Raw genomic sequence first — 26,463 nt, forward strand, 5'->3', positions numbered from 1 at the left:
TCAGATTCTTCCAGGTTAGAAGATCCATTCTGTGATCCCTTTGTTTGGCTTCGCGCGAGGAGCGGAGCGGACCCCGCCCACCTGCCAGCAAAACCAACCATTGAAAACCACCCCTTTGGCCCGGTGGCTAGAGCGGCCCTGATTCAGCGCTGCCCCAGCGTTTCCTGCTGCCCGAGGAGGGTGGATTCCCTGCATCCGTATTGAGGTTTGGCGTGTTTCCGGTGGCGGTCTGGGAGGAGGGGGAATGATGGAGAGGAGAACGGCGGCGCGGCGGCCAGTGCCTAGAGGGGAGCCGAAAGAGGTCCGTGACTGTGGCTTGGAAGCGAACGGGGAGAAAAGGCGCTGCAGGCCTGGGCTTGGCTCCCAAGGGAGTGGGGAGCGGGAGCGCTTGGGGTTTGCTTTTGCGGGTGGGAGCGCGCCAGGGAAGGGGGTTGACTGCACGGAGGGGCTCAAGAGGCGGACACGCCTGGCAGACGGGCAGGGGGCAAGTCGGTGGGTCGGTGCCGAGACGCTTGTGCTGGGAAAGGGCGGCGGATGGGCGCCGTGCGGCGGACCGTGCAGGTCCCTGGCTCCGTTTTGGTGGAAGGACGGTGGTGGCGGGGAGGCGTTTTGTTCCGAGAACGGGCGGCAGAAGGTTGCTCGGCGAGAGGAAGGGGAGCAGGGCTCCCTGACAAGCCAGAGTAGCGGAGGTGGTGGTGGCGGTGGTGGGAATTCCCAACCAGCCGCAGAATTCCCCGATAGAATTTGCTTTTTTTTCCCCCGTCTTTTTTTTTTTGTAGCCCGGCCTACCTCGGAGGGTTGTTGTTACGGGGCTAGACTAGGCAAAAGACAGCCTCTCTCCCGTTTTCGAGCTCCCGGAGCAAAAGTAAGGATGTCTCCATGTGGTAGAACTGTTGCCATTTGGAGACCATCCGCGAACGCTCAAGCCACATTGAGAGCTATGCGTGGGATTGCTTTTCGGAAGCAAAAAAAATAAAAAAAAAATGCTGTTCTTTTCATCCCCTCTGAATCTAAACCCAAAACATTTAAGCTCCGTTTTGCTGCAGAAAACAGAAGGCACGTTTCAAATAAAAAAGTAAATAAAATCAAACCCTCCAGAACTTACAACTCCAGCTCCGTTTTGTCGTCGTCGTCCTCCCCCCCCCCATTTCGTTTTTTTAATGATACGTGGTTATCTTTTTAACTATAACCAGAAAGTCCTGACCTACCAGGATAAATGTTGCCCTGCCTCCTGTTACAGTCTTAACTCAGGGGTAGTCAACCTTTTTATACCTACCGCCCCCTTTTGTATCTCTGTTAGTAGTAAAATTTGCTCTAACTGCCCACTGGTTCCACAGTAATGGTGATTTATAAAGTAGGGGACAAAACCCCTCTACCGCCCACCATGAAAGCTGGAACGCCCTCTAGTGGGCGGTAGGGACCAGGTTGACTACCACTGGTCTAACTGGTCATTTATTAACTTGATATGCCAACTCACTGGTAAGTCAACTCTGGGCAACTTAACAAACAGTAGAAAGATAAATATAGAAACAATTACAATGTTTAAAAAAATCTATATAAGAAACTAGATCCAATGAGACAGAGAGAGCAGGGATCCATCACCTTCAGCCAGAAGGGTGGGAGTAATTTACACCTCTGGTTCACTGTGGAAAAGGCTTTTCTTGACCCCACCCATCAGAATTCCTTAGCAGATGGAGTCTGCAGCAGGCCCTTCCACTGGAGCTAGTGGGACAAGCTAGATCCATTGCCTTGAGATAATTCCACAGGTATCCTGGATGCATGCCATTGTAAGGCCATAAATGTAATACCTAGAATTGGACCCAGAAGCATACTGGTACAAATGCATTTAATGTAACAGCAGTCTTACATGTGCCACTCTAGGGGGGGGGGGGCAGAACTCTGTGTACCGCTGCATTCTACACAGCGTACCTCATGTAGAGCACATTGCAGCAATTTAACAGAGGCTATCAAGGCAGGAGTGACTGTGTGCAGGATAGGCGCAACTGGTGTAAACACGAAGTTGAGCAAAGGCTCTCCTAGCCACAACTACTGCCTGCATTTGAGCCTTAATAAACTAAACCATTTTGTTCTTCAGCTTAATGGTACAATTGAATGAGATTTGGGAGTAGCCGGTGGGTTATTTCCAAGACGTGTGGTTGGGCTGGTGAAGAAAGTGTGGGGCTCAGGAGCTAACGTGAAAAAACAGCAGGAGCATATTTTGCCTGGCCAGATTCTTGCAAAATTTACTTGCAAAATTTTAAAAAGAGTACTTATGTGAAGATTTAAAAAAGGTGAACCGGACCTCTATCAGAGTAGAAGATCAGAGTCTACTATTTTGAGCTCTTTTCCAAAGGGAATAAATATACTGCATTTTGGTTAATAAATTGTAGTTAAGAGCATGTTGGCTTGAAAGGTAGTCTTTAGATTAGAGATTGCAGCTTGCATAGAATAAAGTTAGCATACTTGAAGCGAAATAGGCTTTGGTTACGTTTAGGTTGCTTAGCGAAAATGTGCCAATACTGTCCTAAGAATTGTTGTGCATGGCAGAAGAATGACTAAGGCTGACATCCTAATCTACTCTGTATTAAGCAAATAAAACGGATGGAAATGAAATGAAAGAACACAGAAAAGGTTGGTGGGGCATTTAGAGACCTATGGATGAGAATGATGGTTGTTTAGAAAGTTTAGAAAATCTGTTTTGAATAGAAATAAAAAAGCATTGATTTTTATTGTTTTTGATGAAAGATTGAGAAGATTAATGAAGGCTGCAGTGATTAGAAGTCTTGAATGTAGGACATCCAGTATTGGAGTCAAGACTGGATCTCAGTCTGTAATATTTGTATTTTTTTTCCTTTTTTAAATTTATATGTATTATATTTGTATTATTTGTATTAATATATATATTAATTAGATTAATTAGATCCACATACAAATACCAGAGAACCTCAGAAAACAAATAAATTTATATTTATATATATATATATATATATATATATATATATATATATATATATATATATATATATATATATATATATATATATATATATATATATATATATATATAAATAAATAAAACTGGATCTCAGGAAAAATTGACATATAAAAAACAGGAATGAAAGTATGAGTCCTATATGAAAAAGTATTAGAGAATTCATCTTCCAACAGAATAAATGGAAACTGAGCATAGAAAAGAGAATGGGTAAAATGTTTGGAACAGAAGGAAAATAGTTACATGTGTTACAGGAGTATATGGTGTTACATTAGGACAGGGGTGTCAAACTTGCATCGTCACGTGGCGTATCGTGACTTTTCCCCCCTTTGCTAAAATGGGGGTGGGCGTGGCCAGCACGTGCCGCATCTGGCCCATGAGTTTGACACCCCTGCACTAGGAAGTATGAAAAAAGATGCTTGGGAGGGTTGAATGTGATACATCTAAGAGGATGATTGCTGCAAAAAATAAGGATGAAGGAAAGGTGCAATGTAACTGTATATACTAAAAGAGATATTTACAAAGAACGTAAATACAAAGAAAAAGTCATAGTTACAATTCAAAGAGGCAGAGGAAATGCAAAATGGAAATTTTGATGGAAATTAAATATCAAACAGTGCTTTGGAAAAAATAAATGAGCTTCCAGCAGATTGGATGGGAATTTTAAAAAGTGACATTGGAAATGCTGGAAGGAGTATTTTAGATGTTTGTATGGAAATGATATTGAAAGTATTAAGAATAAAAATAACATGAAGTTTAAATATTAAGTGTCCAAAAATGGATGAAAGAGGAGTAGTAAGTGCTATCAGAATATTTAAAAATGGTAGTGCTGCAGGATTAGATTGTACAAACTAGGAAAAGTGTGGATATGATTTGCTTATGGAATGGTTGTACAACTTTTACGCGTGTGAGAAATATACTTTTGACTGTTGAATGCTTACTGCTGTTGTTTCTCAAGATACAGGTAGTTCTTGACTTATGACAGAAATTGAGCCTGGAATTACAGTTGTAACTCGTGTCATTCATTAAGTGCCGACCCACCTGATTCTGTGATTTTTTAATTTTTTTTTTGTGGTGTTCATTAAGTGAACTCATCCACAGTAGGAGGTTTTGTTGGTTTGTTTTTTTTTTGCCAGAAATTGAAAGCAAATGCTGGTTTCCAGCAAAACCATTGTAAACCTAAGTCACATTGCAAACTGCTATAAATGTTAGCTTGTTGCTAAGAGCTCAAAATGCAGGAGCCATTAGAATTTTGAATTTGGGGTCATAAGTACCTTTTTGGGGATAGCCATAACTTCAAACAGTTGTTAAGCAACTGGTCATAAAGACTATTGGCAAGGATAGGATAAGAAGAGGAACTGCAAAAACTACAAGAGAATTACTTTACGAAGTAACCCTGGGAAGGTGTTTGAATTTGATAATGAACAAAATTTGGAAAGTGCAGTGTTACTGGTAAGCAAGAGGTATGTGGATCAGATGTTGCACAGACTATAAGATGCTCAAAAAAGAGAATACTTTAAAAAAAAGAAATAATATGACATAGCGTATGAATATTGTAGAAAAGAGTGATTTGAGGAAAGAAAGATCAAGAGATATAGTGAATGATGCTGGTGTAATTAGTTTTAATCTTTTCTTCTCTTTTTGTTGTGTCGTGCCTTAATTTCTTTGAGTTAGGTTTTCTTATTATTTCTCTGTGCCTTATATAGCATTGCTTACCCAGAAAAGGAATAATGTGATATAATAATAATGTGTGTAATATGACTGTACAATTCTATAGTTTTCAGTTTAAATGCTGCTTTTTATGTTTTAACAGAATGACCTCCAAAGAGATTAGAGTATTTAATAAAAGGACAAAGCAGCCTACACAGACTGAAATCATTACTAATGAGAGAGATTAGCAGTGTTTTGGGGGAGGAGATAGATTGGTAATTGAAATGTGTTTGCAAACAACCCAACATATTAAAGCCAGTTCCAGCTTAATAATCATATTTGTGTTGTTAATCATCATGGTGGTTTCTTGCTGATGTTTCATGGTTGCAGGCAGGTTTTTAGGAAGGAAACTGATTAGGTTGGAAAAATGGAATAAATTTGGGGGAAAGGGAAACAAGCTCCCATCTATGTCCAAAGGCTGACAGAGAGGATAATCCTTCAATTAATATTGCCTTCAAGATCCAGATGACCTAGGAAATTAGAGCCAAGATGAACTACCAACAAAAAAACTTTTAGCTTTTTTTATAAATATGTCAATTGAAGATCTGGATTTGAATGAACGCACTAATTATAAAAAACAATATTATAATGATTTGATCTTTGGATGGTGTAGGCTTGGGGGAAGTATAGTAACAAATTTATGAGAGAAAAAATATTATGGTAGGGATGCCCAGTTGTTAAGATGGTTTTGAAATGAGCTTTGATGATATTGAGGGAATTATAGTCAAGTAAAGAAGAGCAAGGTTGATTGAAGGTTGAAAATCAAGAGAGAAATTGAAGCCTATCTTTCGTGAGGATTAATTCAATAGCCAGTTTGAAGAATCCAAATAAATTATGTTGTGGGGATTGACTATTCTTGGCAGGTGTTTCTGTTTCCCTTCCATTCTAAGATTCTGGAGGTTAAATTTCTGTTGAATAACAGAGTGCTGTGGGGGTGGTTTGTAAAATTGAGGAGCAGCTGAAGGAATAATGCTTGGACATGTATGGTGAACTGAAACAGTGTAGTGGCAAAAAAGTATTTAAGAGCATCTGAGCAACATCTGAGGAAGAATCTTATAACAACAACGTCCTTGCTTAAAGTGGGTAAGTAGCAGATAATCGAGAGCATTTCCTCTAAAATTTCAAGGCATATTCATACTTCAGTTTAGGAGCATATTTAGCAGAGAACAAATCTTGTTTCTGAGAGTAAAGCAGGTTGTTGCTTCTTTTGTTCAGTTGTGCAGTTTACAACCAAGGGAATGTGTTTTAGGCCCAGGCTATTTTTCAAACCAAAGAAACAAGATCATATTTCATATAATAAGGTTCCGATTGCATATTATTCTCTTGGCTTGATCAGAGCTATTATGATCACATATAATAAACAGGGATTGTGATGCAACTTTGTTTAAAATCTGTTTGGAAGTAAGAAGTAGCCTGATACACATGCTGAATATGTTCTTCTAAAAATTAAACTATTTTTGGTAATATCTTCAAAATGATAGGCTTGACTGATCTAATTCCTGCCTGTGACTGTTGTGATGCAAATCTCAGCTTGTCTTACATGAAACAGGTGAAGAACAGTTGTTTAACTCTCATCTCTTAAAGCCCTTTCTTGTTTCTTTTCTGTTTCTTTGTACAGTATTGTGTACATTTGTATTTATACATATGCTCATAATAGAATCTATAGGTTCCTTCGTATGTTGTATGATGCATCCGGTCTTAGCTGTTCCCAGCACAGTGGGATAATAGATTTCTAGGGGAAAAATATAAAATGCCAGTGTCTGTACTTGGTTTTCTGATCTGAACCTTCTGTGTAGCTGGACCCAAGAATGGGATTGCGGGTTTCACCTAAAAATAAAAGCTCTTATGTGTGATTTCAATTTTTTGGTAAAAATGATAGATGACTATTTAAATCAAATGGGTAAAATATCTGTTGATATGAAATGAGGCATCATTAGTATTTGAAGCAGAACATTATGAAATGAAAACTCATGTGAACAGTGAATGCTTTTTTTGATCATCTTTAATCTTGTTGCTATTTGCTATTGTCACTAAAAAAGCACCAAGTATTATTTTTAGGGTACATCCTGAGCAAAGCTAAACATGAAGCATCTTCTCACTGTAAACTACTTAAAATTGGGAGAATTAAGTGTCAGAGAAGACTGAAAATATATGTTGTTGTGAAATGTTTCAAATAAGTCAGACATAATATGTTGCAAATATTATGTCTGACTTATTTGAAAAATATGTTGCTTTGCCTAAGGGTGTGGAAATGAGCTGAATATTAATTCTTGCATTCCGTGTATAGAGCAAATGATGAAGAAAATGTACATAATTTTGTGTACTGTACTATGCTGTTACTAAAAATAGTAGGGCATTAACACGACATGCCATACTGGTATAAATTTGTTTTTTTGTTTTTTTTAATTTTCTGTTAAATTATTTATCCTCTTATGAACCACAGATTCTGGCAGTTAAGATAAACAATGACTTAATCTGAATAAGAAGAGAGAGAAAAATGGGCCATGGTGAGAGTTCAATTCAGAAGAGGAACGCAACATCAGCATTGTCTTGTTGCTATTCAGGAAGAAATTCTGCTGCAGAAGGTAAAACAATTGTTTCTTCTAGAAGTCAATACACTGTTTACTTTTATAGGTATATCTCATTTTCTGGTGAAGTCCGGTGTTTAACTGAACAGACTCATTATGTGATCTAATCTGGAAAAGTGGGTGCTGCTGGTAAGTCTCAGCAGATGTCTGTGCTTAGCTACTCTTACCTGGGCTCAGATGTTATTCAAACTTGATTCTAGTTACATAAATTGCCAAAGAATATTATCTCTGTAGCCTAATACTGAATTTTAAAAATTCCAGAAGAAAGCAAATGACAAGCTATTGTCTTTTTGCTGGCAAGAAAATTACATAGATTTTTCTGTGAAGTTGCTGGGAACTGAACTTGCAATAGAAGAGGGTGAATGTAGCTTAAGGTTGAACTGGGGAGTTCTTGGTGTGGTCTGAGCTTGATTGTTTGCTTGCAGATGTCTCATTACCCAATTAGGTAACATCATCAGTACTGATGAGTGTGGGGTTTGCTCTCTTTATAAACAGCAGCTGGCCCTGCCAGCGTTGATGAGGGTGTGGTTTTCTCCTTGGCTGTTCTTTGATTAAGGTATTGTTTTCTGCTTGATTGTCTGGTGTTAATCCCTGCTTATCTGGGTGTTGGTTGCTGTAGAGCAGGGGTGTCAAATTGGCAGCCTATGGGCCGGATGCATCATGTGCAGGCCACGCCTACCCCAGCTCCTCAAAGGGGGGAAATGTTACAAAACGTCATGTGATAGTAACGTGACCCAGTGAGTTTGACATCTGGGCTGTAGAGCATATCTTCTGGGGGTTTTTTTGTTTTTGTTTCCTTCTTAGCTTTTTATTTCTTCTGAATGATGTGTAAATGTGATTTATTTCAATGTGTTGATAAACTATATTTTTCTGCTGTTCAGCTCTTAGATCTAAGAACCCCACATTGAGAAATATAAATGCTAACTGTGATTAATTACAATTGCTAAATTTTTAATTGCCAGGTGTTAGAGTGAATTAGAGGTTGTTGGAGTGTCCAGTGGAATACCATCCTCATTTTGTAGTAATTCTGAAGGGCAGTTTTGGTGGATTACAGCAGGTTGAATATAAATATTGATATAGATTAAAATATGGATGTTATTTTCAAAGTAATGTTTTATTTATATATGTTGTAATTTTTATGTGATTAATCATATTTGTAGCTTGCCAATAGCTACTTGTAGTAATAACATACATGCAATTATAATATTGCATTATGCATCTACACAGTAGGTAGGCTAAGCATTTGAAATTAATGTTCTGTGAAGTACAGAATATTTCAAATAGAAGATAATTAAAAGGTGGCTAGATCTCTGCATTGTAGTAAGAGGAGTAGCGTGCAGTTTTAATTCATTTCCATCTTGTTGCTGACCAGGTTAAAAAGCTTTATACAGCTGTGGTACTTTCTGTTAGCAGCCAATTACAGCCACATGATATAATTAGATATCTGAAAAGAGATCCAACACAATTTATAGTAGGTAAAGGATTTGTCTTACTCATAAATTAGCCCAAATAGCTTAACATTTGTGGAAAGGAGAGAACTTTTTTTTTTCATTTTGAGGTCAAGAAACTGATTTTATGTGAAAGTAATTCTATAGTATGTAATTTTTAGTTTGGCATATGAAAAGAATTGCAACTGGTTATAAATTGCAACTGGAAAGTCAGCTTGGATATTGAGGTCTAGAAATGGTTTGCAGATTTATCTTACTAAAATATCTCTTAGGAATGCATTTCAACATAAAATCCATCAATATCTTGAAATATAAAGTATTTTGAAATCCACCAGCTTAATTCTCAATTTTATTTGTTTATTTAAGTGTATTGGCCATCCAACTCAATTGGACAGTCTCTAAATTGACATGTCACATGTTTTGTTGCTGATTCTATTTGTGGTTATTTAAATTACTTTACATTTGCAATACTTGTGGCATATTGTATATTTTGTTTTCCTGGAGTACTATAATAAAATTAACTTATCTAATTATTTAAGTATGGAGGGGTCTGCTGAGTAATTTTGATTTCCCTACACATTGAACTAAAAATTTGCAAACATTGCTTTAACGTGTTAGGCTTCTAGTGTTTCCTTTAAGTTTAATTTACAACCAATATGGCTTTTATGGTTAAAGGTCTTTCATATTTTTTAACTTATTTGAACCTCAAATCATGTTTGTTTCCACTAAACCAGTATCTGGGTAATTACACTGAAAAGTTTCCAGAACTCTTACCAAATCACCTTATAAGAGTTTTGTCAAGTTTCTTTCTGTTTTGCCTACAGAATATGTTGACAGTTTATGCTTATTACTAAATTTTGAATAATTTTGGTCCTTGGGTGTACTAAATACAGAAGAAAAGATAAAAATAAAATTTTTGAAAAATCTGCAGTAAAAATGAGTGAAACAGAAACAATAAGCCAGAAGGGGAAAAAGATTTAGAAAATGTGAGTACTACTGAATTTAAAAGAATGAAGGCTGCTTGAGACTGCGAACAGCTATAGGACAATTTCGTGAAGATAGTAAGGAGATGATTGTTAAAAGTCTAAAAATATTTTTAGAATGGGAGGAAGTAGGCATCAATGGATGTTGAATTGGACAAGCTGTGTAGAATTAACACAAGAAATGAAAAGTTAAATGTATTAAGTAATGTACTTATGCACCTTGTCAGGAAGAATACAAGACAACACCAAGCTAAAGTTTAAATAACTATTGAAAAGTATTGTGCAAAAGAAAATAATACAAAATTGCCTTGCTTGATTTAGGGATAAGTACTTTTATAAAACACTGGAACACTTTGTGGACTTTTTGTTGAAAATGGACAGGAATAAATTGATGATTTCTTGATTTGTCAATTAAAAAGGGTTGAAATATGGTAAGAAGTGAACTAAGTAATGTGATTTTAAGATAGAGTTGATACCAAGTTTGTTTGTAACTGCTGGAAGTTACTTCTTTAAATATATTTTCCTTTTCCTGCATTTTTCCTCTCTTATTTCCTTTTTAATTTGATTTCTGTATTGTTTCATGCTTAAATTTTATCCATTTAAAAATTCTAATAAAATTCTAATAAATTTTTTTTAAAAAAAAGAATTTGTACTAGTATGAAAGAAAGTCCTCTCTTTGAACCATTAGGGCAGTTGCATTTTCTGCAAGGTGACAGGTATTCCTTTCTTAACAATGGTAATTTGGACTGGAATTTCCATTGTTAAGCAATGCAGTTGTAAAGCACGATATTATGATGACATCATTTAATGACAGCAATTCCAGCAGACCCTGGTTACCATCATTAAGAAGGACCTGTTATAATTTCCTTCTGGCTTCCAATAAGCAAAGTCAATGGGGATGCTGGCAGTAAGTTGCAAATCCTGAAAAGGTCAGTAGGTTGATAAGTGGCTGCTACAGCACAAGCATGGCCAGGCAGAGGTAGCTGCTGCCAGATGTAGGGGAGCCTGCTGATGGGTGGCAGGAAACAAGCACAGCCTGGCAAGGCCTGATTGTGCCTTTATAAAGTTCCAATGGTTAATATTGGAACATTTTTAAATTGAGATTTGGTCTTGATGTAGGCTTGTTTGCAGTTCAGTAAAAAAAAATCCATAGGTGTCCTTTTCCTTTCAAATAAGATTCATCTTGATCTTCTTTGCAAAACTTGTGAGTATTGAGTAATTTGAGTGGCTGCTGTCCTCTGTTCAAACAGGATCGTTCTGGACAGAATAGACTGACTGTGATTTGTATATTCTATAGTAGAGCTTAGTGATGTTGCTGGTTGTACATATCTTTTTCTCTATTGTCCATTCAAAGTGACCAGCCAGGCTGATTTTTTTTTCAGCATTAACTTTTTTGCTGTGTAAAATAATTAGTGAAAAGTGTCCCAAATATTGATGAGTAACGTTTTTTTATCCAAGAGGAAGGTAAGCAGGATTTAAGATAACCTTCATACAAACAAAAAAGAAGATTAAATTAAAAGCATAATACTAGGCAATGTCTATCTTCCCAGCCTTGACAATGTGTGCCTGTGTCACCTGAGAGGAAACCTGAAAATTTCTCTTCCCTGCAAAGGTGTGCATTGACCACACACACACACAAACACAAACACACACACACACACACACACACACACACACACACACACCAGAAGTCACATTTCCCCAAAAGACAGGGCCAGAATAATAGCAGATTAAAATTAGTTACCTATAAATCAATATATATTGTTCTGCTATTGAGTTTTGCTTCCCTGTGACCTTTTGGCTCTCATTTCTGCAGGATTGCAAGCATTGTTAAAGAGAAGATTAAAATACTCCTTTTATAAACTGAATTGATCCTGTATCTGCAGAAATTAACCGTTTTGTTACACGCACTAATCATGCACATGCAAATAAATGCACAATCTTCAAGCAGACATAGAAAAAAAAAAAGAAGGGGAAAGAAGACTGGGAAAGGAAGGAAAGAGAAAGGGGAGGACAGCAAAGATGAAGGGAAGAGGTGACAGAACAGAAAATGATATGTCCTGTTGAGATGTTAGAAAGAAAAGGTTTAAATGAATCATCCCAAGCTTTTCAAAAATGTCCCAACTTCTAGTAAAAAATGTCTGCAGATAATTGTGCCAAGTTAGTCCGAAGAGAACAAGGAAAGTTTACTTCTAATGTACCCTTGCAAACGCTTCTGGCTACTGTAACATTCTGGGGAAAGATTTATGCTTTGTATACACTTGAGAAGTAGTCTCTCCTGAGCAAAGATATATACTTTACTCTCTGACATTAGGAGTAACTTGATTTATTTCTTTTTTTAGCAAGGTGATAGCTAGAAATACCTTGATCCACCATTAAATGTTTAGTTTCAGATTTCCAGAATGCCTCCCCCTTCAGTATATACAGTCAGATGCCTCTATATTCTGGTTCCCGCAAAAATGGAAAAGAAGAGTGTGGAATATAGGTAGTCATCAGCTTACAATCACAATTGAATCTAAAATTTCCATTACTAAGCAAGACAGCTGTTAAAGTCAACTTTGCCCCATTTTATTACCTTTCTTGCCCCAGTTAAGTGAATTGCTGCAGTTGTGAAGTTGGTAACACTGTTGTTAGGTGAATCTGGCTTCCCTATTCCCTTTGCTTGCCAAAAGGTCTCAAAAGGTGATCGCATGACCTCAGGCCATCATAAATACATGGCATTTGCCAAGCATCTGAATTTTGATCATGTGACCCTGGGGAAATGTTACAACGGTCATAAAGTGTGAAAAATGGTTGTAAGTCAGTTTTTTCAGCACTATTGTAACTTCAAACGGTCACTAAATGAATGGTTGTAAGTTGAGGTCTATTGCATATCAAACTGCATACAAAGAAGTGAATAATAACATAGTGTGGAGTGAAGTATCTAATCTGGTAGTCATAGCCTAGTAAAACTGTGGAAAATTAATCTTAGAGAAAACGGGACTGAGTCAGGTTGTTTTTTCTCTGTCGTGTGACATCCTGTTCCTTAGGGGCTTGTAGTTTTCTCTGTGAATCTGTGACTTAGCAGGCAGCCATATCAGGTTAGTAGGCAGGCAGCCTAGTTAGATGAAGGATTTCTAACTGATTCCACCCAAATAACATTTTTGAAATGCATGCGTAGAGCTTCTTGTCATGAAAATTCAAATACATAATTTTTCTTCCTCCTGCTTTTTTCCCCCACCCCAGCGTTTTGGCATCGGTGATGAGAAATGGGGTATGATGTAGCACGTTTTCAAGGGGATGTTGATGAAGATCTTATTTGCCCCATCTGCAGTGGGGTTTTGGAGGAGCCAGTGCAGGTAGGTGGTAAAGAACAACTTAACTAATATGTATTTTGTATACAGGTTTTATAAAGCAATTATGTATTAAGTCCTTCTTACTCATATAGAGGAACATAGCACGGTGTAGAGATTAAGGTGTTGCAACAGTCATGGGAAGGCCTAAGTTGTAGTGTACTCTTAGCCATTGAAACATGGTGTGGAACCTTGAGCTAGTTTTGCCCTAATCTATTCCCACAAACTGTTGGTTTTGTGGGGGATAGGATTAGGCTTCTGGATTAAAGGTAGAATATAAATGTAATAAATATATTGTAGTTAAAAGTTAATTTAAGCACTCTTGTACTATTATCTTCTATTTCAGTTCAACTGCTTCAGCTAAAAATGTCCAGGTTTAATTTTTTTTGTTTAGGGGGAAAAATTATTATTTGAAAATTTCAGCACAATATGCTAATCATTGTGAAGTTTATTTAAATTAACAGCACTAGTTTTCCAAAGCAAAATATAAAACTAAGTTAGTTAATATGAGAGAGAGAGAGAGAGAGAGAGAGAGAGAGAATATTTGTCTATTCTTGAAAAGTTTTGCATGTCTATATAACATTTAAGTATATAACAAATTAAAAGTTGTGGATATTATACAAAAAATAAGTCATAATTATGTAATCCTCTGAATAAGCTTTAGTTGATTCATACAATGTTTTCATACCTATAGCAAAGAAATATGAGAGCTCATCCAATAGTGATTCAAAAGCATACACGCAAAAAAAAAGCTAACAAAACTTTCTGGGTGAGGAAGATGTTAGGAATTTATAATGATACTGCAAAGTAACAGTTAATCTTATAGGTGTGTTTCTGTTTATCGCTGCCTTTATAAAAATATATATTCTAAATTGAGGTACGACTATTCATGCAGAAAAGCAGTACAGTATTTGCTGTTCCAGACAGGTTGCCTTAACTGTTTTCCTCTAATTAATTTGCCTTTACAATGAGAAAGTTTCATTTAGTTCACTGAGAAGAGAGGAAAGGATGCAAACAATTGGGGGCGTATGAGTTGTGCTTAAGGCGTGTGTCTTAAATTCCGTATCGCTTTCCTTTTGGGCAAATTTGAATAAAACTGTCTTTCTGTGTATCCATTTGTTCTTTGTCTCTGCAAGAGGCAACTTTCCTTCATGTCAAGTGCATTGTATTATATTTAGAAGTTCAGAAATAAAATAATTATTCAAAGCAATTTCTAAACCACTCCAGTCCCATGGAATCTAAATTCATGTGATTTTGCAAGGCTGAATTGGTATATAGTAATTGATCTAAAAGGATTAAAGGGCAAGCCATTTTCTTTGTGATTTGACTAGTTTTCCCACTCTGCGCATCTCCTCAGAAGGAACGTTATTTCTAGAATAGATGGAAAAATACATAGGTATTTGCAACATACAACCATCATAAATGAATTAACCTTAAGTACTGCAGTTAAAGGTGCTGCGTTTGTCAGCTGAAAAAGTGACAGCCCAGGTTTGAGATCTGAGCGCCGTGCAATGGGGTGAACTCCTGTTCCTTGCCCCGGGTCCTGCCCATCTAGCAGTTTGAAAGTGTGCAAATGCAAGTAGATTAATAGGTACCACTTCCCCACTTCGGTGGGGAAGGTAATAGTGTTCCATGCACCTTTGGCATATAGCCATGTTGGCTCCATGACCACAGAAAATGTCTTCGGACAACACTGGCTCCCCATGTCCAAGAAACAGAAATGAGCATCGTGCCCTAGAGTCAGACATAATTGGACAGGGGAAACCTTTACCTTTTTTTTACAATATAGCTTAATACTGTTTTTTTTTAAATCAATAGTGTAGGGATTGATCTCTTCCTTTATTTTTTTGAGGGGAGGGGACAGGGAGGGCAAGGTTTCCTTGAAAAGATGGATTTAGCTACATGGTTTTGGATAGCTTGCTTGCTTTGCAGATTTAAAAATGGCATTCGTTGGCAGAACTCTGACCACATATAGAGTAATTTGTAAGGCTTAGTGAATGTGAATAAACTTGCCGACTCCTCCCCCACCTTGCCACATATACAGTTATAGAAACACCCATATATTGTTTGTTTATAATTAAGCAACTTCTTTAAAAACAGGATGTACAGTACTTACAGTACTTCTAGCCATAGCTGCATCTGTCTTGTTAGCACAATAATTCAACAGCAAGCAAACCACAGACATCTGGTTTGATAGCTGGGGTGCCCTAAAAAAAAATGTTTGTGGGCATACTTGTGCTAACTAAGCTTTGTGGATTACTGCACCGTGTCAATATGACCATTGTGTGGCTGCAATAATATTCAACCTTGCTTTGCATTCATTCAACCAAAATACAGTGATCTTATAGATACCATACAGGTAGTCCTGGACTTACAGCCATAATGGAGCCCAATATTTTTGTTGCTAAGCAAGATAGCTGTTAAATGAATTTTGGCCCATTTTATGGCCATAGTTAGGTAACATGGTTGTTAAGTGAATCTGGCTTCCCCATTGACTTTACTTGTCAGAAGATCGCAAAAGGGGATCACGTGATCCCAGGACATTACAACCATCATAAACGTGAGTCAATTGCCAAGCATCTGAATTTTGATCACATGACCATGGGGATGCTGCAACGGTCATAAGTGTGAAAAACAGTCATAAGTTACTTTTTTCAGTCCATTGTAACTTTGAACGGTCATTAAACGAACTGTTGAAAACTGATGTAAACCTGTACTTGCATTATTGATATTTCTCTCTCCATCAGGGAACTGGCAGGGACTATTCTTTATCCCGCTTGTTCTCCTTATATCCATAACTTCTGCATGAGAAAAAATTGGCCAAGAAGTATGATCTTACATGGTTTTTGGAAGAGGTAGTGCTGAAAACATTGGCTTCTTGTTTGTGCTGTGCCATAAAATAAAAGCATTAAGCTTATTTTGCTTGTGGTATTTTTTTTAACACCTGGACAATTACATTGCTAAATTTTGTAAAGGTTGCAGCCAAATATTGAAAGTGGGAGCAGAAGACTGTAGCACCATAACAATGATCTGGAGGCTACATATAACCAATGAGCCAATGAGGTTACCTACCCTGGTTCTAGAATGAAGCTATATATAGCAATTATCTACATTGCATATCTATATAAAATTACTTATTTTGTGGGTCTCTTCAGTAGAAGGCAAGCTAAAACAAGTCCGCACCAAGTACCCATCCCTGCATAACAGATCTATTTGTGTTTTTGCACTGAATGTGCTTGAATGCTCTGGTGGCATCTGCAGACATGGGCAGTTCTATTTCCACTAGAAGTTGGCTACAAAGAGGTAAGAGCCAAAATGGTGCTCAGGAAGAAAGCCCACAGGCAGACAATCTCTTCCATGGATGGATATGTTAAACTCATATATTATGTTAATGTCTTTCAGACCCGCCTCTGAGGATATTACTGTTGTAAATATTCTGTATAGTATCAAGAATGCTCAGTGCATAAAGATCTAGATTGTGTCTGAGTATTTTTCATGGAGATTTTATCCCACAATCAAGCTGATTTCTACATGTTACACCCGTGTAACTGATTAAAGTAGCTTTTAACACATAGTTCAAAATACAGGATGAAATTCAGTGTAGGAGCTTAATAAATATTATAGAAATAAAACTATTACATTCTCTGATAATTATTCTGAAGATTTGTGGTTTTAAGCTAGTATCAGTTTTAAAAAGTAATTTTTCAGTATTTCAATATACAGTATTATGAAAACCAGACATATCAGGCTTGAACTGTATCAGGCCTATTTTCAGATTGTCATTAAGGGACAACCTGCCTACTGAAGTTTTAGAACTTTTATTCTTATTTTTATAAAAAAGTAAAGTAGAAATCATAGTGATTTGCATTGAAGGGTGAGGTGCTTCATTCTATTTGAGGCAGCTAAGAATTCAACCGTATCTTCAGGATCATTTCGCATGAATGAGTCAAATATTTTTTTCTTAGACACATTCTTTGGTTATTGCAGTATTATGCAATCTAACCTATATTTCAAAATCTGTTCATTCACTACGCGTTAGAAAGTCTTGTGCTGTAAGGTTAATGGAAATAATATAGTGAGTAGTGTGAGACAGCTTTGGCTTCTTGGCCTTTTGGCTAAGATCACGTGTGACACAGCAAAAGTTTCCATTGCCGTAAGCATAGAATTGAATATACCAGCATAATTTATGAGCAATGTGGAATTACTGTCTGGGAGTTGTAAGTATATATTCATCTTCGCTTCTGGCTGTCATCAGCTTAATGCCATATAAACCACCTTTTCCCTTAATAATGCAAGATAAATAATTGGTTGTCAAATAATGAAGTCATAAAGGTAAATAGTTTTTTAATGGCATTAATTTTGCTTTGCTGAAGTAAAAAAAATATCTTGTATGGTAAATTAAAAAAATTAAATGGCTGAGGTCCAATCGCTAGCTATTATAAGGAGTGTTTGTAAAAGGAAAGTTTATCCTTATGAGGGTTCATAAGAAAAGCTGAATTATTAACAAATTCTCCATGCAAAGAGGTCTTACATGTAAATATTTATTTATTTGTAAAATTTATTAGCCACCCATCTTACCATAAGGTAACCCTGGGAACTTACAATCTTAAAAAGATAAAAACTATATAAAAGAATGTTCTTTTATACTGGAAACTTGATCTGACTCTTTTTACTATCTTATATAGAGTCTGTATCATTATTTACTTTTTTTTTGCTGCTGCTGTTTAGGAATAGTTTTTACAACGGTGCTATAAAACGAACTGTGAAGCCATAATTAAGACCTACATAGTGCAGGTATAAGAATGTAATTTGATAATAATTAGTAGATGACAGCATCCTGGTACTCCATTTAGCAGGTATTAAGCATGTTAGTGGGGAAGATGCAGAATTTCAGTTAATAATATATATATTCTGAAAAAATATTCTAGTATTTAACCTGGCTTTGCTTAGGATATTTTTAACATTTGTTCTTCATGGTATGAATGGCACAGAAGACTTTGGTAAAATTTTCTCCCATTCACAGAAACACAGGATGCTGCTTTCTCTTCTTCATCATATTATGATACCTGATGTCGTGTCTTTTCTCTTGGAGCCCTTCCTCATAGCAACCACCTTGAGAGTCAGGTTGGATTGAAAACGTGATTAGCTCAGCGTTACCAACGAGCTTCTGAACTTGGACCTGGTTTTTTTCCCTGATCCCAGAACTATGTCTTAACTATCACATCAGATTTCTTTTGTTCCACTGATTTCGCCCACTGGTCTTGTCTGTCTCGGGATTGTTTATATCAGATTCCTCAATCAACCCTTCTTAATATGTCAGGCTATTGTTACGAGCAGCTTCAGCCAGGTGAGGGTGATGGGCAATGCAGCCTCACATAACGGTTATCAAAAAGGAAAGCTTACATGCTTGAGGGAAGATTGAAGTTGGGACTCAAAGGGGACATTGCCAGTTCTTCCGTTCTGTTCCGATCATAATTTCTCTGCTAAAAACTGAATTGCAAATCACAGAGACTAAAATCATGAGAATATTGCTTTGTATGAGTTAATATTCCTCTGCAATAGTTGTAGTTTAGTTATGATAAGACTGTGTCCTTACCCCAATGTAATTCTTAACGTTTTATCAGTGTCTTGCTATGTGGCTACATTCTGCCTTTAAAGGGAAACAGACATTTGGACTCTGTTATTTCAGAGATACTCTATTAAATTTGTAATCTGGCTTTCAGCTGGTTGATTTTCTGCAGCTTCCTTTTAGGCACACATGGGAGCATAAGGTATAAGCTTGGCAGGCAAAGGAATGTTTAGTGCAACATACGTAGGGAAAATCTAAGACAACCCAAGAAAAACATGTAGGAACCTTATTGTAGAACTGAAAGTAATATGAGAGGTTCTTGAATTATATCTGTAATAGAGCCTGCCACTTACTGTGATAAGTTGTGATGATCATAAAGCAGATCATCACATGATGCATAAGAGGTGGCGGGCGTGTGTGGGCTGATGGTGTTCAGCAGCAGCTGCAGCCTGCTGACCCCTTGGCCAGCACGCTCTGAAGCTACGGAGCCTGAACAGCGCAGGTGAGTTAGAGTACTGCTACCGCGGGACTCGCCCTCCAAGCGGAGGCAGGTGATCCAGCTTGCCAGTCATGCCACGCAGCCACCTGCCCCATCGCGGCTGCGGGCAATCAAAGACAGACAGTGGGACAGAGTGGGCAGCCGGCTGTGTGGTATATCCAGCAGGTCAGATCATGTGCCTCCCTCTGTGCCTTTGCCTCCACCTGTTGCTTGGCAGGCCGGACCGGTGGTCACAGTGCTCAGGCGCACCTGTGCTGCGCAGGCTACGCAACCCCAGAGTGCCAGCCAAGGGGACTGTAGACTGCGGCTGCTACTGGACACCGTCGGCCCCCGCACGTTCACTGCCTCCTGTGCTGGTCATACTCTCTCCCCCACCCCCGGAGGGCTGACAATCTTAATTGGAGGGGGGGGGGCGTAGGGCTTATATTACAAACATCCTGAAAAATGCTAGGGCTTATTTTCTGGTTGAGTCTTATTTTCAGGAAAAACATGCGAATTATGCTTTAATTTGTAGTCCTTTTGCTCTGTTATCCTGTCTAACATCTCTATTTAACAGTTCCAACACTAAAATAAATAATAAAGTGGAATAAAAGACACCACTGCCTTGTTCCCTTTTGGATTTGAACTGATTTTGTAAAGTCTTCATTCATCATGATTTGAGCTTTCTGGAGCGCATAGATGGACTTCAGACCCTGTATAAAGCCCAATCCAAAACCCATCTTTTCCAGTGCTTTAAACATAAAGGCCCAGTTCAAATTGTCAAAAGCTGTTTCTGCATCCAGAAAGATTAATGCAACCTGTTTGTCGCTACATTGCTGTAAATATTCAATTATATTCAAAATTACTCTTACATTATCTTTCAATTGTATTTTAGGTAAGAAGCCACACTGGTCTTCATGTATATAATCCTGTAAAACTTCATCTAAAATAGATGTAAAGAATTTGTAATCGTTATTAAGGAAAGAGATTGGCCTATAATTCTTCACAGAAATTAAACCCAGTCCATCTTTGGGTATTAAAGAAATGTATGCATCCTTCCAATAGTCTGGTATAAGATTCCCCTGTAAAATAGAATAGTGCTTCATTGGAAGAAGTAATTGATCTTCAAAAATTTTATAGAATCTGCTTGGTAGGCAACCTGGTCCCGGACCTTTGCCTGATTTAGCTCTTTTAGAAATTAATCATCTTCATTTCCTCCAAACAACAGTACTTGGAAGTAGAGACAAAGTACTAAGTTTATAAAGTATATTAACATGTAAATAAATTATACTTGGAAAAGCTGGAATGACAACTGTGCCATGTTTAGAGGCTTGACTTTGTGCTTTCTGTTTTGGGACGTACATTTGGGGTGTTCATATCAAATCATTTTTTTCTACTTCGAGGGTATATTGGAATACGATACAAGGAAGTAACTATATATCTTTTCTCACACTTATATATACTAATCCAGAATTGGCAAATACAGGGTAATCTGTAATAGGGTTGATGTGAAGGACAGAAATTAACACCTGACAATGAATAATTATGCTGGGTGATTTTTACATCTTTTCCCTGATAGGTTCTCACTACGACAACCAGAATGAACTGATGTTCTCATATGCCCTTGATAGCTTGGTTACATTAATTGATCGATGGATGTTCTGTCCTGCAGTATTTCCCATTCTGTTAGTGAAAAGCATTCAGTGAAAGAAGCTGCATGGAAAGCTAAGAGTCCACATCAACTTGAGCAGCAAACCTGATGTAATCTAACTTGGCATGCTTGGTTCTGTTCTCTACACAGGCGCCTCATTGTGAGCACGCTTTTTGCAATGCCTGTATCACCCAGTGGTTCTCTCAACAGCAGACGTGTCCTGTCGACCGAAGCGTTGTGACTGTGGCTCACCTGCGCCCTGTACCCCGGATCATGCGTAATATGCTATCTAAGCTGCAAATCACGTGTGACAACGCTGTTTTTGGTTGCACTTCTATAGTGCGGCTTGACAACCTGATGTCTCACCTCAATGACTGCGAACACAATCCAAAGCGGCCTGTGACCTGTGAACAGGGATGCGGGTGAGTATTTGCCAAATTTGTGTATGTATGTCTGAGCATGACCCAGCAGTGTCATCATTCCCTGCTTGTCTGATGATAAAGATCACACATGACAGCATGATCTGGAACATTAGTGAGGGCAGCAATAACTGTGCCGTCTGTTTTGTCAATGTGAAAGGGCTTTTGTGATGCATCAGGTATAACCAAATTGCACAGTGTTGGCAACTGGTAGCCTGGGAGTTGTTATTTTCAAGCTCAGTTTTCTTAGAGTAGCAAGAGTCTTTTACCTCTGTTCTTGGTTGCTTATCCACCTAAACAGTTTTTTTCTAGGCACTCAATTGTAGTTACTTCTCTGTGCAGCTTGGAAATGCCCAAAGACGAATTGCCGAATCATAACTGTATAAAACATTTACGGTCGGTAGTGCAGCAGCAACAGACAAGAATAGCTGAATTGGAAAAGACGTCTGCAGAACATAAGCATCAATTAGCAGAGCAGGTATTGCATTTTCTTTCCTTTGTCAAATGGCCAGGTGGTTTAAAGGATCCACTGACCTTTTCTAAACAAGAGGAATGAGAACGGGGCTGTATTTTTAGAAAGTTTCTTTGTACATCTTTTACTGAAGTGAAAATGTGCCTACTTGTGAACACAGGGAGTCCTCGACTTATGACCACAGTTGGGCCCAAAATTTCCATTGCTAAGCAAGACAGTTGTTAAGTAACTTTTGCCCCATTTTATGACTGTTCTTGCTGCAGTTATTAAGTCAATCACTGCAGTTGTTAAGTTTGTAGAATGGTTGTTAGATGAATCTGACTTCCCCATTGTCAGAAGGCCGCAAAAGACTATCATGTGACCCCAGGACGCTGCAAGCATCATAAATGCAGGCCAGTTGCCAAGCATCTGAATTTTGATCACTTAACCACAGGGATGCTACAACGGTCATAAGTGTGAAAAACAGTTATAAGTCACTTTCTTCAGTGCTGTTGTAACCTTGAATGGACACCAAACAAATGGTTGTAAGCTGAGAGTTACGTATGCAGATAATCCTTGACTTAATGACCACCGATTGATCCATTGTTTAGAATTTCCATGGTTAAGCAAGGCAGTTGTTAAATGAGTTGCACCCAGTTTTACAATCTTTTTTTGCCGCAGTTAAGGAAATCCCTGCAGTTGTTAAGTGAATCAATGTTACCCCATTGACTTTGCTTGCTGAAAGGTGGCTGGGAAGATCACAAATGGCAATTGTGTAACTCCAAGGCATTGCAACCGTCATAAATGCATGGCAGCTACCAAATTTTGATCACGTGACCATGGGGATTTTTGCAATGGTTGTAAGTCCGAGGACCAGTTGTAAGTCACCTTTTTTGTGTTGTTGTAACTTGAAACAATCACTAAGTGAACAAGTTGCAAGCCAAGGACTACCTGTATTCCCTGGACATGTATATTAGCATCGTGCAACCTTTTAGACTCTAAACGTGATTTAATATGTGGGGAGGAAGTCACATGGATCCTGTCTGCATCTTTTTGAATCAAATATGCCTTTTCCCGGACCCAAAATCCAAGCCTGGGAAAGAGGCAGCTTTGTTCAAGGAGTTGCTGATAGGTCACAGGACACCCAGTGCAGTTCAAATCTCCATTTCTGCTTTGAATCTGCATTGCTGCACACTGTTAATTTGTAAAGTGTTGAGCATTAATAAATGTTAGTGATTACTATAGTAAATTAAGCTGTGTGCAATGTATCATGGACATTTTTTATTGATGCAGGGTAGCCTCTGGGTCCTATTAGTTAAGTTAATGTAATATCCATTTTTGCAGAAACGGGACATACAGTTGTTAAAAGCATACATGCGAGCGATACGTAGTGTCAATCCCAACCTGCAGAATTTGGAGGAGACTATTGAATATAATGAAATCCTTGAGTAAGTACTAATATCTCACTAGTGCTGGACTGGAAGAGTTGTGGTGTGGGTTGGAAAAGGCAATAGTGAGTAGTGGTGGGAAATAATTGAGAATTAGAGCAAACTTCTGTAGGAAAAATTATGGGGTACATTTATATGTTATGCTATCAAGTATGGTTGTCCAAACCTAGCACTCAAGGTAATACTTGACATTATGCTGAATGAAGATGAAACATCTGCAAGCAAACAAGCTCAGAAAGCACTCAGGAGCCCATAATACTTCCCAAAAGCCACGATTCCCAATCCCTAATCTCTACCCACACTGACACTGAACAGCACCAATTCAATTGGAGTGATACAAGCATCATCGGTCATGCTACCACCCGCTACGCTCACGAGTTTGTTGAAGCCTGGCACTCCACAAGCAATTCCATCAACAGACACATCAACCTACAACCAATCTATGAACCCCTCAGAATTCAAATCAACCACACAGCTAACCAGAGACGGCACCAACCATCAACCAACCCATGCAACACCCCCCCCCCCAACCAGCTCTTCACCTCCAAATGACCCTCACATGATTCCCATCACAAGACCCATCACAACCCTCACTTGACATAACCCACACCTGGTATGACCTCACCATCACAAGACCTCTACTGACCACATGAAGCCCTTATGAGCAGAACACGGACACTGACCTACCCTAAATTCCACTGAAGATGTTATCTAGTGCCAAAGAACATGTCTGGATTACCAGCCGATACCACTTTGGTGTCCCATTGTTAGAATTATTAAGGCTTTGAGACTTCATAGTTCTCATTTCAAAAGAGCCTGATTGTGTAAACCACCCTGGGAAATGGGTGGTATGCGAGTGATTATGTAGATAAAAATATATTCCCAAACAAATTAGGACAAATAGAATTGGGAGCAATGCTAGAAGGATTCATAATGTCATCGCTTTAAGAATAAACCTCAGAAGCAGTGATTTCAGGATAAGTCCTGGTGCATCATTCTACACAATGTAGAGCCACAGGAATGAGAGATTGTTCTAGACCAGGGGTGTCAAACTTGCGGCCCGTAGGCCAGATGCATCATGTGCTGGCCCTGTCCCTGCCCGGTTTAGCGAAGGGAAAAAAAGTCCCGATACGTCACGTGACGCTGCCATGACGATACGAGTATGACGCCCCTGTTCTAGAGAGATCACAGCTTATGAGGGTCAACAGGAAGTCCAGTAGGTCAATTTCTTCATCTGTGGCTATGCAGGCTAGATTTATTAAGGGATCAAGAGTGCTTGGATGAACCCAGGTTCTTCATGGCTGCCATAAAGAAAATAAGCCTTCAAAACATCTCCAAGATCACTGTATAAAGTTTGAAAGACACTTTTTTTTTTTAAGTGAAAAGTCTGAAATATTTGCCCGGTGGCTTTCTGTTTCCCTAGATGAAGTTAATTTTATGATAGAAATATAATACTTTGTGCTTAATGACAGGGTGTAGTCCAAATAGACCTGAACATTACTCATCATGATTGTTTGGCAGGCAACTATCATCCACTTGATCAGAAATACCCCCTCCCCCCAAAAAGAAGAAGAAATGTTGCTCTCCAGGCTTTCATTGTACTGCTGTTGGTTTCATCTGTTTTTCTTTTTCTCATTGTGTGACTCTTTTCACTTGACTCCTAGGTGGGTGAATTCCTTGCAGCCAGCCCGGGTAACCCGGTGGGGTGGTATGATCTCTACACCAGATGCTGTACTCCAAGCTGTAATCAAGCGTTCCTTGGTGGAAAGTGGATGCCCCACATCCATCATCAATGAACTGATTGAAAATGCCCATGAACGGAACTGGCCCCAGGGCTTGGCCACCCTAGAAACTCGCCAGATGAACCGACGCTATTATGAAAACTATGTGGCCAAACGCATCCCAGGCAAACAAGCTGTGGTTGTGATGGCCTGTGAGAATCAGCACATGGGAGAGGAGATGGTGCTAGAACCAGGCCTGGTGATGATATTTGCACATGGAGTGGAGGAAATTTAAAGACTCAACAGAGATGATAAAACAGCGTGCTTGTATACATACGTACACACACACACACACACACATATATATATATAAAAAGAGAGAGAGAAGCTCCAACTCTTAAGCCCACTGATTCTGTTTTGTTGTGCTATATCAGGGCATCATTCCTCTCTTTGTTGAATAAAATGCTACTCCTTAATTATACTGGGCATGAGCCCAGGAATTTATGCAAAATGCCATGCTGCACTCCCTTCTCCTTATGGTCATTAACCCTGGTCTGATGTTGACAAAGATTTCCAAATGTCTACAAAGGAGCACAAGTTCCTCCCTGTTCCAGAAAGAGCTGTGGTCTTCAGTCGTATAAAGTCTTTGAACTCCTGATATGACTGCATTGGCCTATGTAGCCTGGTTCCTGTTTTGGATCTGTAAACCATGACTTAAGATTTTGAGAAGCTGAAAGTTATCCTGAAGAATTTTAGCCCATCACTTCCAGGTCCGTTTGGCTTCTCTCCTCTAAGGCATCTCTGTGAAGTAATGGGATTTACACAGTACTTTTAAGATAAGTTTTAAGCTTTTATGTGGAGAGGGATTTTGAGCGAAGGGAAAGGTAAAACATGAGAATACAGATGCCAAGTCGGAGTTGTAAGTAATGCCAAATGTATGCATCAATAGATCCTTCAATGTAAACTGTTTTGTGGAGCCAAAAAGCTGCATCATTTGGAGAACAATCTGCAACTCATTTTGGATGTGTTTACATTAAGAAGTGGTCCTTTCCTATTGTGGCTTGGTTTTCAAAGGAAGTCACATTCTTTAGCTTTGTAGCATTGTTACCACCACTGCAGGATAAAATGTGATTCTCCTAACGTCTAGAGCTCAGTTTTCTCCATGCTCTTGAAAGGTGGCTGAAGCATCTTGGATGCTTGGTGGACTTCTCCTTTCTGATAAGAAGCAAGCCTTCAATCGTACACATCACTCCACCTGATCAGAAATGGTCCTTCTAAATTGCATGTGCCATTTAAAGTTGTATCAACTTTCATAACCTTTTGAAGAAAACACAAAAAGAAGAATGGACTCAGATTTATGTAGTCTCATTACGTTGCCTATTTTGAAAAATCATCTGTATTTATTTTCTTTTTTCACATTTTGATTGTGTTTAGTCTTGTATTTTTGTGCTTGTATGTTTTTCTTTTCTTTTTTTTTAAAATACAATAGCTAGGAATGGCTTCAAATTTAGTTTACCTGTCAAATTTAATTTATTTGCCATCTTTGGTTTCTGTTTTTATATATATATCAACTTCCTTCCAATGCTTTAAATATTTGTTAATTGCTTAAAACATTTCTGCTGGAGTTCTTGAGGACAAGGAATAAATGCATTGATAAAGGAGCAGTTAAAGTT

At 38.3% G+C, this 26,463-nt stretch overlaps 1 protein-coding gene across 7 annotated transcripts; it reads left to right on the plus strand.

Moving 5' to 3' along the window:
• The first annotated feature begins 211 nt into the window (after positions 1-211).
• Positions 212-26,463, plus strand: RNF41 (ring finger protein 41). 7 transcript variants are annotated; one of them, XM_026680037.2, is made up of 7 exons: positions 212-301; positions 7,146-7,287; positions 12,947-13,059; positions 20,902-21,173; positions 21,513-21,648; positions 22,966-23,069; positions 24,734-26,463. In XM_026680037.2, the coding sequence occupies exons 3-7, from the start codon at positions 12,970-12,972 to the stop codon at positions 25,083-25,085; spliced, it is 954 nt and encodes a 317-aa protein (XP_026535822.1). In that variant the 5' UTR covers positions 212-301; positions 7,146-7,287; positions 12,947-12,969; the 3' UTR covers positions 25,086-26,463. The 7 variants fall into 7 exon arrangements, with proteins under 7 accessions (XP_026535822.1, XP_026535824.1, XP_087812419.1 ...); XM_026680039.2 differs by having other exon boundaries at positions 20,962-21,173; XM_087956293.1 differs by lacking the exon at positions 212-301 and adding an exon at positions 4,487-5,785.

Source organism: Notechis scutatus, chromosome 2, assembly GCF_049901735.1.
Source record: "Notechis scutatus isolate UNSWTSFEM ecotype Mainland chromosome 2, rNotScu1.2, whole genome shotgun sequence".
Classification (NCBI taxonomy): domain Eukaryota; kingdom Metazoa; phylum Chordata; class Lepidosauria; order Squamata; family Elapidae; genus Notechis; species Notechis scutatus.